The sequence below is a fragment of the Trichechus manatus genome, unplaced genomic scaffold (assembly GCF_000243295.1).
Source record: "Trichechus manatus latirostris isolate Lorelei unplaced genomic scaffold, TriManLat1.0 scaffold00082, whole genome shotgun sequence".
NCBI lineage: Eukaryota > Metazoa > Chordata > Mammalia > Sirenia > Trichechidae > Trichechus > Trichechus manatus.
In genome coordinates, this window is record NW_004444018.1 from 11,353,105 (window position 1) to 11,366,890 (window position 13,786).

The following is a 13,786-nucleotide window of genomic DNA, read 5'->3' on the forward strand; positions in this document are numbered from 1 at the left end:
AAACAGATCACCAGGCCTTTCTTCTAAGGTGCTTCTGGGTGGACTCGAACCATCAACCTTTCAGTTAGTAGCCCAGCACTTAACCATTTGTACCACCCAGGTGCAAACCCTCTTGCTACATATTCCTTTTCCCTGGCTATACTACTACTCAGTAGCATACCTCTGGCATCACCATCCATGCTATGAGAGAGCATCTTGAGTGTTTCAATAGCAAGGAAGAGTTAGTTAAGCCTGCTGGGGCTGGCTGCACACCTGTCCTCATTATTCCAAGAAAGTAAGAAGTTATAAGTTACCAAGATTTCATGGGCAAGGCAGCCACAGTTTTCATCTCCAGCCGTAATGTAATTCATTGATTCTTTAACAAACTCATTGGCAGTCTTGGTTATCATGTTAGGATTTAGATACTTTGTCATCGAGGTTGAAATAGCATAGGGGGTCAGCACCTACAATGGGAAATAAAGACCATAACACAGCAGCAATCCATCACTGAGAAAGACCCTGAGAAATCAACATCCACTTTGCCATCCTTCATTTTCTAACTCTTTTCTTCCTATAAAAGGTTTCAGGATCCTAAATGATTACAAAACGATGAAAAGGTGCAGAGCTGGCACAGAGATTGGAATCAGAAAGCTTGGTTTCTGGTTCTGACTTTGTCACTCAAGATGAGGGTGTAAACACACAACATCAGGTGGCCCAACTACCCCCCCTCGCCCAGCAAGCACACAGGGTGACTGTGAGGTCATGAGCTATCTCTCAGAATATGGTTGCCAGATTTAGAAATAAAAATACAGGACACCCAGTTAAATTTGAACTTCAAATAAACAACAAATAATTTTTTAGTGTAAGTATGTCGCAAGTATTGTATGGGACATATTTATACTAAAAAATTACTCATTGTTTATCTGAAATTCAAATTTAACTGGGTTTCTTCTATTTTGTCTGTCAATCCTACCTCAGAAATTTATTTCTAATACATGTAACACTTCAGTTAGGAGCTAGGAGTGGAACTCACCTCATAATCTTTCCTGTGGTGGTAAGAAAAATAAGCAACCACATGTTGTGCCATGAAATGTTTCCACCTGTAGCCAAACCAACATGTGGCCTGGCATGAGATTTCATAATGGGGTTTTATTGCTTTATTCTCAGACACATAGTACTTGGCATCTTTAGAAAGAAGAAAGATCCATGCTAGTTTGCTTAGTTTTATTTTTATTCATATCACATTTGAAATTCTCTTCACCTCGTATTTGAAAGTATATTACGTCATAATTGAATCCTTTGGTTCTTATGGAAATTAATGCTGTGATTAATTGGCATAACAGCTTTCTTCCAAGGATGTTAAAGTGTTACTCTTTGATTACATAAGAGGCATGCATTCTCAACTCCAGTTTCCAGTAGAGTAACAATAATAATTATTTTCATTCCTATAGTATGGTTTGGTTGACAAAATATGTACAAAATATCCCCTGCCATCGAGTCAATTTTGACTCACAGTGACCCTATAGGACAGAGTAAACTACCCTATAAGGTTTCCAAGGTTGTAAATCTTTACAGAAGCAGGCTGCCACATCTTTCTCCTGCAAAGAGGCTGGCTGGTTCGAACTACCAACCTCTTGGTTAGCAGCCAAGCACTTAACCACTGGGCCACCACGGCTCCTTGATGTACAAAATAGAGACTCAATAAATATTGATTAAACTTGTATGCTTGTTTATTTATTAACCAGTTGTTGTGGAGTTGATTCTGACTCACGGCAATCCTGTGTGTGTCAGAGTAGAACTGTGCTCCATGGAGTTTTCACTGGTTGTTTTTTGGAAGTAGATCACCAGGCCCTTCTTCCATGGTACCTCTGGGTGGACTCAAACCTCCAGCTTTTCAATTAGCAGCCAAGCACATTAACCGTTTGTACCACACAGGGACTCCAATTTATTCATTAGGTCCTCACAATAACCCTGAGAAGTAAGCAGGTATTATAAACCCCTTTCTATTCATGAGGAAACTGAGGCTCGCAGTGTTTAAGCAGGTTGTCCAGGATCACTCAGATCGTAAAGGGCAGAGTTGGAATTTGAAAATTAAACTCAAGTCTCTGGTACATACTTCCTCATCCATTTAACAAATATTTATTGAACACCAGCTATGTGTGTGTTTAGAGATATCATGTGGTTTTTGAAAGCTCACAGAGTCTTCTCACCTTCTCATACTTGCTAGGAAAGCAGCTCCAAAATTCTGCATCATGGGAGGGACAACCTTCCCCTACTCCCCATCTCTTCCCCACCCTGCTGCTCCACGGAGCTCACTAACTTGGCAGCCACGGCATCTCCAGCTCACAATTATCAAGATCAAGACAATGCTAAGAGTGTTACATGACTAGGAAGCAGGTAGCTCTGGAAGTAATTAGTGTGGCTCACCAAGTATTTCTGGCTTCCTTCTTCTGGGTACATGACAGAATTGCACTTCCTGGGCCCCTGTGGTGGGACCATGCGACCAGAACTGGCCAAGGAGTTATGAGCAGAAGCGATGCGTGTCATTTCTGGGCCAGAGCACTGAATTGTCAAAGCAAGATCCTCTAGAACTCCTACTTTTTCTCTGGCACATTAATACACAATATTCAAGATGGTGGATTATAGTCTCTGCATCACTATAACGAGCTTATCTCCTCTGCCAACTAACAATGAAAGGGTAGCATGAATGAGAAATAAGACCTTGTTGTTTTAAGCCAACGAGCTGTTTGGAGTTGTTTGTTACTGCAGCAAACTTAGCCTATACAGACTAACACAGTTGCAAAAGGAATCCATCTTCAGCTGGGAGTTGGAGGATGGAGAGCGTAGGATCAAAGGAGGGAAAAATCTCTGATGGATGAAACTTTGGTTAAGGGCAGAAGAAGGTACTGTTGTATAGTGGTGTGGCTGTTACTTCACTCACTATGGCTGGGAATACTATGTTACTTGCAAAATTCCTGCCACTAATTCATATCTGCCTATTCAATAAGCTTTATCCTTGTATCTGGCTAATGTAAAGGAATAGCTGTCTAAGATAGTGTCACCTGGGCATTTTTTTGTGTGTGTGGTAAATATGTGTAATAAATTGTTTGCCTTTTCAACAGTCTTCACATGTATAATTCAGTGACATTAGTTATGTCACCTTACATCAGTAGCTATGAAAATCAATATGTGCAGCAATAATGTTAAAATATAACTTTGCGTGTGCCTTTCTCATTTTTAATAGCATGTCATAAAACTTCTTCCCAAATAACAATAACGAAATGCAGCAAAAAAACCTTTCTCTAAATTGCATATTCAAGGTTCCAGAAACCACTTAACTAACTCAGCTGCTGAACCAAGCACGTGTAAACCATTGGCACTCAGAGACATCGTATTGCTCAGCCGACAGGTGGCAGTGACAAGCCAGCTCTGTTTTCAGTTTAGGACAAGAAGATATCCATATCAGTTCTCTGCTGTTGTAGGTGAAAGGGGAAACAGAGCCACCTGTCCTACTGCTCAAGAACCAGAGTGTGGGGATGCACAGCCCCCAAGAGACACACACACACACACACACACACACACACACACGCACAGAGTTAAGAGTCCCTCCCCTTCTTCCAACAGGGACTAAATGCCCAGTTTTCTTTTGTCCCTGCTTGACACCTCCTCCCACATAAGCCTGCCTACTGTACCAAGGTCAGAGAGTAAAGAATGGTAAGCTAAGACTATGATTTCTGTTCTGATGTAGCATCAGGGAGTAAGGGAGGTTGATAGCACCTCTGAGCAATCACTCACAAGGCCCTATTTCCCTCTCCAGCACCCAGGCTATGACTGAGGGAGGCAGCAACGGCCAGGGGCAGCCAGAACCACAGTGGCTGCAGCTGCCACCATGATGTTCACAAGAATTCACATGGCTTCATGCAGACCATTCCCCCCACCCCCATTCCAGGACAGTCCTGCAGGAGGCAGGGGCTCTCGCTCTACTGGGGATCCAGGAGTTCCTATTCCCAAGAACTCAGAACTATTGACCTTACCTGTATAATGATTCCTTTCGCTTTATATTCCGCTTGGAGTGCCTTGGAAAATGTGCGCACAAAAGCCTGGAGCAATGAAGGGAAAGATACCTAAGAACCAAAAGCTTTCTTTCTCCCATCAGAGCCAACTTAACTCAGATTTCAAAGGGCACCGCAAAAGCCTACCTACTCCACCTTAGAGTGCAGCAGTTTGTCTTAATGGGAGTCAGTATTTCATTTCTACCAAGATGTTTCCCCTGCCTTTGTCTGGGAAGGGTTCCCTCAATCAGTGAGAACATACATTCTTCAATAAGTCCATACCTAGAGCCACTGCAAGGAGCCCTGGTGGCTCAATAGTTAAGCACTGAGCTGCTAACTGAAAGGTTGGTGGTTTGAACCCGCCCACCTGCTCAGTGGGAGGAAGACTTGGAGATCTGCTCCCATAAAGATTACAGCCTAGAAAACTCTATGGGGTAGTCTACTATGTCACATTGGGTCACTATGAGTTGAAAATTGACTCAAAGGCATGTAACAATAAAAACAGGGCCACTACATGGAGCCTAGGTGGCACAAGAGGTTTGTGATCAGCTGCTAACCAAAAGGTTGGTGGTTCGAACCTACTCTGCAGAAAAAAGGCCTGACACTCTGCTTCTGTAAAAATCACGGCCAAGAAAAACCTATGAAGCAGTCCTACTCTGTAACACAAGGGGTCGCCATGAGTGACGGGTAGCAAAAACAGGGCTACTGCATACAGGTTAATCCACCCAGCGGAAGCTGTCCCTTGTCTAGAGGACATCTGCCCTCTCCTTCTCCCCCTCCACTAGGGTTTATTTTGATAATTAGGCATGGAGACACCAGGCTAGCCCTCTAGGACTGGAAGGAAGCTACCATTGTACTTGTTAGCAGGAAGACACCAAGGCTTCCCAGCCAAGGAGGTGAATGGTGACTGGAATCTCTCAGGGGTTGGACTTGTCAAGCTTTGCTGCTGTGGGGCTTCATCTTCCCAGAGGGGGTAACTTTTCTTCATTTGCACAGACTTGGCTGCTCTGCCTGTGCATATAAGAGCGTCCCCAGGCAAATCTTTTCATAAACTTGCCAGATGATCCAAAGGAAAATACCAACTAGGAAAAATAGAGGAAAAAGGAGGAGAGGACTTGAACTTTATGATGTCACTCACCTTGGAAGCTGAATACAAAGAGTATAGAGGACAAGGAAAGAGGGCTGCTCCAGAAGAAATGTTCAAGATGAGTCCTTTCCCCCTAAATGGCAAAGAAGCAAAGTTTTGATTGGTTTGCTGCAGGGTAGGAAGAAAACAAAGGGGCTCATAGTAACTCTCTGATAACTCCTTTCTCTCTAGGCTGGCAAGTGTATTAAGTGCTCTCTCTGTTTCCCAGAGCTGTGAATGGAACTTCCTACATCATTAGCTAGATGACACTAGAGGCTAGATGATGTCATGGGCTAGAACATGTCATCCTCATGATAACATCAGTCTTGGCATTCCTTTGCACAGTAAGGGCTTATTATGGGAAAGAGAGACCCGCTACAACAAAGATCTCCCCACCAAAATACAGATAACCATCTAAGCTTGGACAAGATTCAAGGAGGCATTCTTCTCTCTCAAATAGGACTGTGTGAGCTCAAAGTTTCCTTCTGACTTATAAGCTGACCCACAACAGCACAGATGACCTATGGTAGAATGCTGTCCTGGATAGTATTTGGTGATCCAGCCTCTGCTCATACCGGGACCCTTACGCAAGTCTCCAGGACTTTTGAAGTTCAAAGTCCTTAATCCTTCCCGATTAGATGGGTGCAATCCAAAAATAAATAAAGAAATGTCTAATCGATACATAAGATGAAGCCCCCTTTTCCTCTAGGGAAGAGAAGACTATCAACCATTTGCTTTTAATGAACATTGCTGTTGTTAGCTGCCGTCAAGTCAGCTTCTACTCACGGCAACCCCACACACAATGGAATAAAACCCTGTCAGGCCCTGTGCCATCCCCATGATGGGTTGTGGATGGGATCATTATGATCTATAGGGTTTTCACTGGCTGATTTCAAAAGTAGGTCACCAGATCTTTCTTCCTAGTCCATCTTAGTCTGGAAGCTCCACTGAAACCTGTTCCGCATCATAGCAACAGGCAAGCCTCCAATGACAGATGGGTGGTGGCTGCGCATGAGGTGCATTGGCTGGGAATCGAACCTGGGTATCCTGAATAAAAAAACAACTCCCCAGTGGGTGTTGTAATCAGGTGAGGAAGTTATATAATAAATGGAGAAACTGACATGGTGGCAATTTTCACCACTAAATTGTGGCATTCATCCTGACAAAAGCTGAAATTCATAACCACATAGAGATGGTCTTGGTCTCAGGCCAGCTGCTAAAGTTTCTTTTATGTTCAACATGAGTCAATTGTTTATCATCCAATGTGTGCTGAAACTGCTATCTCTTCCTCCCTGGAGGATATGTTACATTTTGGTCTACAAGTATGCTTATCTGTCTGCAAAGTTGGGCTGAAGTGTTATGCTTCTCCCATTAATCTTCATTTTCTTTCATCATAGATTTTTATCATTCCTTAAAGCAGCAGCCAGAATGAACTCAACCCCCCAACCTCCAGGTCAGCTGACTACCAGGACAAGGAGACCAAGCAGCTCCACGCTTTTTCAAAGGAAGGCCTTACCTTGATTCCATGTGTTTCAGAATCAGCTGTGTCATCTACAAAAGAAAACCAAAGTTATGCACTTGCAAAGGAGCTAAGTGGGGAGGAGAGTACTAGAGGAAGCTGGTGAAAGAGCGTAATCTTCCCAAATGGCCTTGACTCTCATGGGAGGTAATTCTGACAACAGGAGCCTGGTTGAAACACATAGGAAGCAACTAGACAAACCACAAACTGTTCAGAGTCCTTTGGTTTCTTCTCTTTAAAGCTAAAGTTTTCCTAGAAAATAAGGGCAGAGAATAGGATCAACACTGAGAATCCCAAGATACCGTATCCTGGGAGACAGACAAAAGTCGATTGGCCATCTTAAACCCCATCCATGAGTTAGAACTGGGGGATCATCAGGAAACCTAAAAAGCATCAATAGGCATCTCATGTACAAGGTATGAGATGGAGAAGGACATCTCTTCTATTCAAAAGCAGCAGCCGAAGCAGCTTGCCTGCTAACAGAAAGGCTGGAAGTTCAAATCCACCCAGAGGCACCTGGGAAGAAAGAGCTGGTGATCTACTTCTGAAATATCAGCCATTGAAAACCTTATGGAGCAGTTCTACTCTAACACACTTGGGGTCACCATGAGTGGGAGTCAACTCGACAGCAGCTGTTTTGTTTTTTTTTTAAAACAGCCTGCCTGCAGTTGTTCTGTGAAATAGTTCAGTGGACAGACCATGTAGCCACTGCCTGCCTATTGGAATAACAACATCCCTCCCAACCTACTGCCTCCTGGAAAGGTCTTCCCAACCAGTTCTGGAACCTAGCTATTCTGTTAAAGGAGTTTTGCACTTCACCATACAAGGAAGGCAAATTTTAAAAATTAAGAGCCAAACTCATAGACTGAAACGTTCTATAAAGTATAATTGACCAAAATCAGGCCCTTTCCCAGGGGCAGGTTGGAGACTAAGGAGATCCAAAGGGAAGGGGAGGTAAAAGAAATAAAGGAGACCATTATTATTGATTGAACTGTGTACCCCAAAAATGTGTGTCAACCTGGCTAGGCCATGATTCCCAGTATTGTGTGGTTGTCCACCATTTTGTGATCTGATGTGATTCTCCTATGTGTTATAAATCTTAACCCCTATGATGTTGGAGCCCTGGTGATGCAGTGGTTAAGAGCTCGGCTGCTAACCAAAAAGTCGGCAGTTCGAATCCTCCATCTACTCCTTGGAAACACTATGGGGCAATTCTACTCTGTCCTGTAAGGTTGCTTTGAGTCAGAATTGACTTGATGGCAACAGGTTTTATGACGTTAATGATGCATGATTAGAGGCAGTTATGTTAATGAAGCAGGACTCAATCTACAGGATTAGGTTTTATCTCGAGTCAATCTCTTTTGTGATAGAACAGAGAGAAGCAAGCAGAGAGGAGAGGGACTTCCTACCACCAAGAAAGAAGAGGTGGGAGCAAGTGTGTCTTTTTGACCTGGGGTCCCTGCACTAAGAAGCTCCTAGAGGATTGATGACAAGGACCTTCCCCCAGGCCCAACAGAGAGAGAAAGCCTTCCCCTTGGAGCTGGCACCCTGAATTTGGACTTCTAGCCTCTTAAACTGCGAAAGAATAAATTTTTGCTTGTTAAAGCCATCCACTTATGGTATTTCTGTTATAGCAGCACTAGATAACTAAGACAACTGAGGCCCAGAAAACAGACTTCGCCTACTTCTCCCGGTTGTCTGAGGGCCTTGCATAGCTTCTCAGTAGGCTCTGACCCTACTACTGCTCCCATGTCATCAGCCAGCCCCTCAGCCTATCTCAGAGAGTCTCCAGATAATGTTTTCATTGCTATGGGGCAGGAAGTGCAGGGGGAGAACCCACTGTGTTACCTCTTGAAACACCAAATTTTGAAAGAGGTGAGAGAAGGGTGGGGGACCAGATTGTGTCCAAACCTTTTCCCTGACTCCCTCCGTTTCATTAAGGGTATTAGTTAGAGCACTGTTGGACAACACCAGAATTTCCTCAAAGGTCTCCCAAATGAATTTACTAGCCTTATGGGGTGATTGATCCCCATTAGAGAGACAACAATGGACTTTGTGGATCCCCGTCTCAAAGCTCCCAATATTTATTCTCTTATCCCATCTGCACTCTGCCCTTACACTCATGTTCCCTTCTCCACTCTTGATAGAAAACTCTACTAATCCCAGATGGCTCCTTGTGGACATGCTTCCAACCAGCATGGCTAATCAGGGCATGTCAGACTTAAAAGCTAATCTTCAATTTATTTTCTCTATTATGTAGGGAGGTTAGTGTCTAACAATATATAAAATGATTTTTTTAAGCAAATCAAAACATTTCTCTGCTAAAGAAGTCAGAGCGTTGTCAAATACATTTGGGAAATCCCTGTGATCAAACAGACCAAGACTGAAAGATCAATGTGCAAAAACAACATGAAAAGTTTTAGTGGCCAGGCTGCAGACAACTGTTGGACATATAAAACTTACAACTACGTCAGCCGAGAGCTTTAAAAAGTCATTGATTGCTCAGCATAAAAAGAATGTATGTGTCCAATAACAACAGAGTAGGAAACTATAAAATACCAGCACGTTTAGAAGAGAAACTACCAGTGGTGAAAATAATTGTTGTCAGCCTAACTTATCCACCTGAAAATAGTTTTTGTTTGGTCTGCCCAGCATCCATCCACCCTTCTTATGTTGACGACAACCTAATTTTGAACTGGCTTCCCCCTCCACTGTCAGTCTATGATATTCAAATGAGTGAGACTGAGCCTCCCCCTGCTCCCCAACCAGGGTCCCATCTCCATGAGGTCAAAGATCATACCTTGTTCATTACTGCCATTCCAATGGCCCTTCCAGAGAGGTCACCAGGGCTGCCATGTCCAGTTGTGAACTTTGTGCACTAAACAAGTTTCCCGGGTGTGGGAGTAAGTTGAGACTGAAAGGCCAGGGTTCACTCACAAGGCATGTACTCTGGTAAAGGTAGAGAGTCTATCCTCTCAGAGGAAGGGAAAACATTTGTTCACAGAAAAACATCATCTACTCAGCAAGTCAGGCAGTGTCCACATTTAAAAAACAAAAACCAGTTGCCGATAAGTTGATGCCAACACATGGCAACTGACCCGATGTGTGTCAGAGTAGAATTGTGCTCCATAGGGGTTTCAATGAGTTTTGAAAGTAGATTACCAAGCCTTTCTTCTGAGGCACCTCTGGGTGGAGTGGAACTGCCAAGCTTTCAGTAAGCAGTCGAGTGCATTAACCATTTGCACCACCCAGAGACTCTGTGTCCATGCTTACGCTGCACTTTTTTTAAATTTCCCAGAGGGGGCACCTTTTTCTTATTCATGAAGAGATATAGTATAGGATAGCTTTGGGGTAGTTGTGCTATAAATGCTTATGCAGTTGATCTTAATCAGAGGACTGGAAGTTTGAATAGCACCTAAGACATCAGTTAGTCCAACCCCGTTTTAATAACAGATGAAGAATCTAAAGTTCAAGGGGGTTAAATAACTTGCCCAACTCTGTCCAACTAATTAGTAACCAAACTGAGATTAAAATACAGGTGAACTTGAGCTTCAATTCAACAAATATTTATTGAACAACAAAAGTCCAGAAAATTCAGGCCATGTCCTATGTCTTTTTTCCAGACAGAACAAGCTTTCCTCATATACAAAGATTAAAATTAGAGGAAGGTTTTCAATTTAAAAAAAAAAATTGCCTTGGAATCCTGAATGAGAACTAGCATTGACGTGACAAAACTGCATGCAAAAATAGGATTCAGATACTAAGGAGAATGACTTCATCGCTGTATTTTCTTGATGAAATCAAGATAACATAATTAAAAGACAACTACACAGCCTCTCAATCAAGTTTGGTTCAGTTTCAAAGAATTCTGCTTCTACAGTGGAAAGCGGTATTCCCCCGAGCTGCCAGATTCAACAGCTACTATATTTTAATGCATTTGGCACACATATTGATCACATACCTTGATTACTGAGGTCATGTTACAATGGATGAGGCTCTGTAATAAATAATCACAACCATCAATCAGCCCAATTGTTAGACAAATTCTCTTGGGGAGTAGTCAGTGCTAAAGAACTATGCCGTGGACAAAAGTGTGGATCTGAGCAGTGCCATCATTCACCCAGCCTGCAAATTAGGCTCTTAATTGATGTTCAGTGAGTATGGACAGAAGTTGGGTAACATCAGACTTCCATTCTATGATTCTGTAAGTATGTGATCCTAAAGTCGGTAAGAGTCTCCTTGAAAATTTAGCAAGGCGTAAGGATAGGGTTTTTCAAAGGGAGGTGTTCATTTTCCAATTAGAGGACGAGGGGGTTGGCATATGTGAGTTTAGAAGAACAGAAAGGTGAATGGTTATATAATACAAGGTAGAGGTTCTGGGGTAGAGAGGCCAGATAAAGAAACTAATAGAATCACGCAAAACAGAGAGAGAGAAAGGGGGACAGACACAGGAACAAGCACACACACTCAAACAGATATAACTAAAGGAAGAGAAGCAAGAATAAAGCATCAATGATACATCAGAGGAGAGATACAGACTTGTGCCAGAAACAGGAAGTGTTGAAAACAAGAGCACATGGGGTTGAATGCATGGCCAAGACGGGAATTTGGCAAGACAGTGACAGCAATGGTCAAGCAATCTGGCATTATATGCCAAGGAAGTCAACCTAGGGCTTACTAAATAGGACCATAGGGGAAACCTTGCAGGTGATACTTGACCAGGAACTGGGGAATAGAACCATAATTGCCTGTTTGGAATTGGTATAACCCTATACCTCAAAGGTCAGGGCCTGGGGAAGGTCAACAAATAGCACCATCAGGAACTGTTGAATGCATAAAATGCCATCATGACCAAACAATGGCTGCCATGAGTCTGAGCCAAGCTTGCTAAACTTACAATATCCCAACCATAGAGTCTTTCTCATGTCCTTTCCTCACACTGAAAGCTAAACAAATATTATTACCTGGGAAGACAGAGAAAGCCAAAGAGTTGGCTATGAATTTGTCATGCAGATTTTCGCCACGAATGGATGGGGCAGTGAGCAGGTAAGTTCTGATGTGCAGAGAAGGGAGAAGATGTCTTTATCCTAGAGATGGTCATGAAAAGTGGAACAAGTGTCTATGTATCAAGTATAAGGTAAAAAGAAAGGAATGCCTCAAAATACATGCCATTGAATACAGAATTTTGGCCAAACACATTTCCTATTACCCTCTTCTAGGCCCTGGTGATTATCCATCCAGAGGGCACAGTACCTGGTTGAGAGGAAACACATGCATAAGAGCACAAGTCTACCTGGATTTCATCCGGTGCATTAAGGAAATAGCTCGGGAGAAGGTTTGGAAGCATTCCGACATTGTTGACTAACGGGAAAAAACAAAATGTGTCAGATAACCAGCTAGCTAATGCTTATTACAAGCCTTAAAAATGTTTGCATTAAACCTAGAAATTCTTCTCTTGGGAAATATGTATAAAAAAATTATATCCAAGATTGTTCATTGCAACATGATTTGATAACAGTGAGGAAATTAAAGGGAAAATTTTGTTGTCTGATAATAAAAGAAGAGATTAAAGGAGTCATCGTGCATTTATATGGTGGAACACAGTGCAGCCACTGAAAATTACGGCTACTTAGAATTGTAAAGACATGGGGAGAAAAACACTTGTGATGTAAGTTTAAAGGAAAAGGTTAAAAACAGTATGTAACTACACTCCCAGTTTTGAAAGTATGTGTCTATTATGCGTAGACAGATATGCACCAAAATGCTATCTCAGACAATTGAGATTTTAAAAGAAATTTATATTTCTTTTATGTGCTCATCTGTTATTCCCAATTTTCTGCAATGATACGTTTTACATTTTTTTAGTAAAGAATGTAGTTATCTTTTAAAATTTAGCAGAATGTTTAGAAATCATATCTTACTTCCTTCTGTATATAATACAAACAACACACTGTATATTTGGTACAAAATAATCTTGCTGATAAATCATCACAGAAAAGATGATATATTGTTTTTTAAATAAGAGAGTCCATTTTCAAATAACCACACTTGCTCACTACTTAATAGATTAACCACAACAATGCTTTATGCTAAACTAATTCCTTTAGACCAGTATTTCTGGGCCCTCTCTTCCTGACAAATGTTAATATCAGTACAGTGGAAAAAATTCATTTTAATATTAGAAATTATGGTGAGAAAGATCAAAATATCTAAATTGGATACATTCCAAAGCCGTATATAAATTTTTTAATCCAGTAATGTCCCTTGAAAAATTGCCCTTTAATATTCAGTTTAATACTACAGTTTAAAATACAACCATGGGTTAAATTTAAGCTACCGCGAAATAATCCAAGTGTTGTTAAGATAATCATTTCACTGATGTATTACAGCAAGCTTTGCATTTCACGATTTACTTACCTAAAATTCCAATTTCTAAGCCTTTAAGGTTTTCTTTAATATACTCATAGATGTCGTCTTTGGTAAAATCTGCTTGTATAATCTTCACGCTACTCCCTGTAGTCTGCTCTACATCAGAGACGAGAGTTATTTTTTCATGTGCAGAGGCCCAATCCCCCTCTTGCTGGTGAAGCTCCTCTGATGCTCCTGCACTACCTGAGCAGACACTTAAGAGGACCAACCTGTGACCCCAGTAAGAAATAAGAAATAGCCCTGTGTAAAGAATGGATGGTGCAAAGAGATGTGCGGGTGATGGTTTCTAAGCATTTCCGAGAGTTACCATGATGACAAGCATATGCATCAAAAGAGATTCATGCAGAGGTTCTCAAAGCAGGATCCACAGACCACCAGCAACAGCATGACTGGGAAACTTGTTGGAAATGCAAATTCTCAGGCCCCGCTCCTCACCTACTGAATCAGAAACCCTGGAGTGTGGACCAGGGATCTGTTTTAACAAGCCCTCCAAGTGACGCCTCAGCAAGGTCAAATTTGAGATCCCTGGATTAATGAATGTAAAAGTAAAGTCTGATGCAGCTTCTCTTCAAAAGTGTTAGGTTCCCCAACAATGAATCTGTGAACCATCTCATAACATGGATGAAACTGGAGGACATTATGCTGAGTGAAATAAGTCAATCACAAAAGGACAAATATTGT

The 13,786-nt window shown here is 41.9% G+C and overlaps 1 protein-coding gene across 1 annotated transcript in view; it reads right to left on the reverse strand.

Annotated features, from left to right (window-relative positions):
• Window positions 1-221: 221 nt before the first annotated feature.
• Window positions 222-13,786, reverse strand: part of HSD17B3 (hydroxysteroid 17-beta dehydrogenase 3) — a 39,456-nt gene continuing 25,891 nt past the window's right edge. The window contains exons 4-10 of the mRNA XM_023735845.1: window positions 13,094-13,201; window positions 11,970-12,037; window positions 10,638-10,673; window positions 6,674-6,708; window positions 5,170-5,251; window positions 4,014-4,079; window positions 222-443 (exon numbers count right to left, since the gene is read on the reverse strand). Coding sequence (XP_023591613.1) covers window positions 222-443; window positions 4,014-4,079; window positions 5,170-5,251; window positions 6,674-6,708; window positions 10,638-10,673; window positions 11,970-12,037; window positions 13,094-13,201 — 617 coding nt within the window. The remainder of the gene's footprint in view (window positions 444-4,013; window positions 4,080-5,169; window positions 5,252-6,673; window positions 6,709-10,637; window positions 10,674-11,969; window positions 12,038-13,093; window positions 13,202-13,786) is intronic.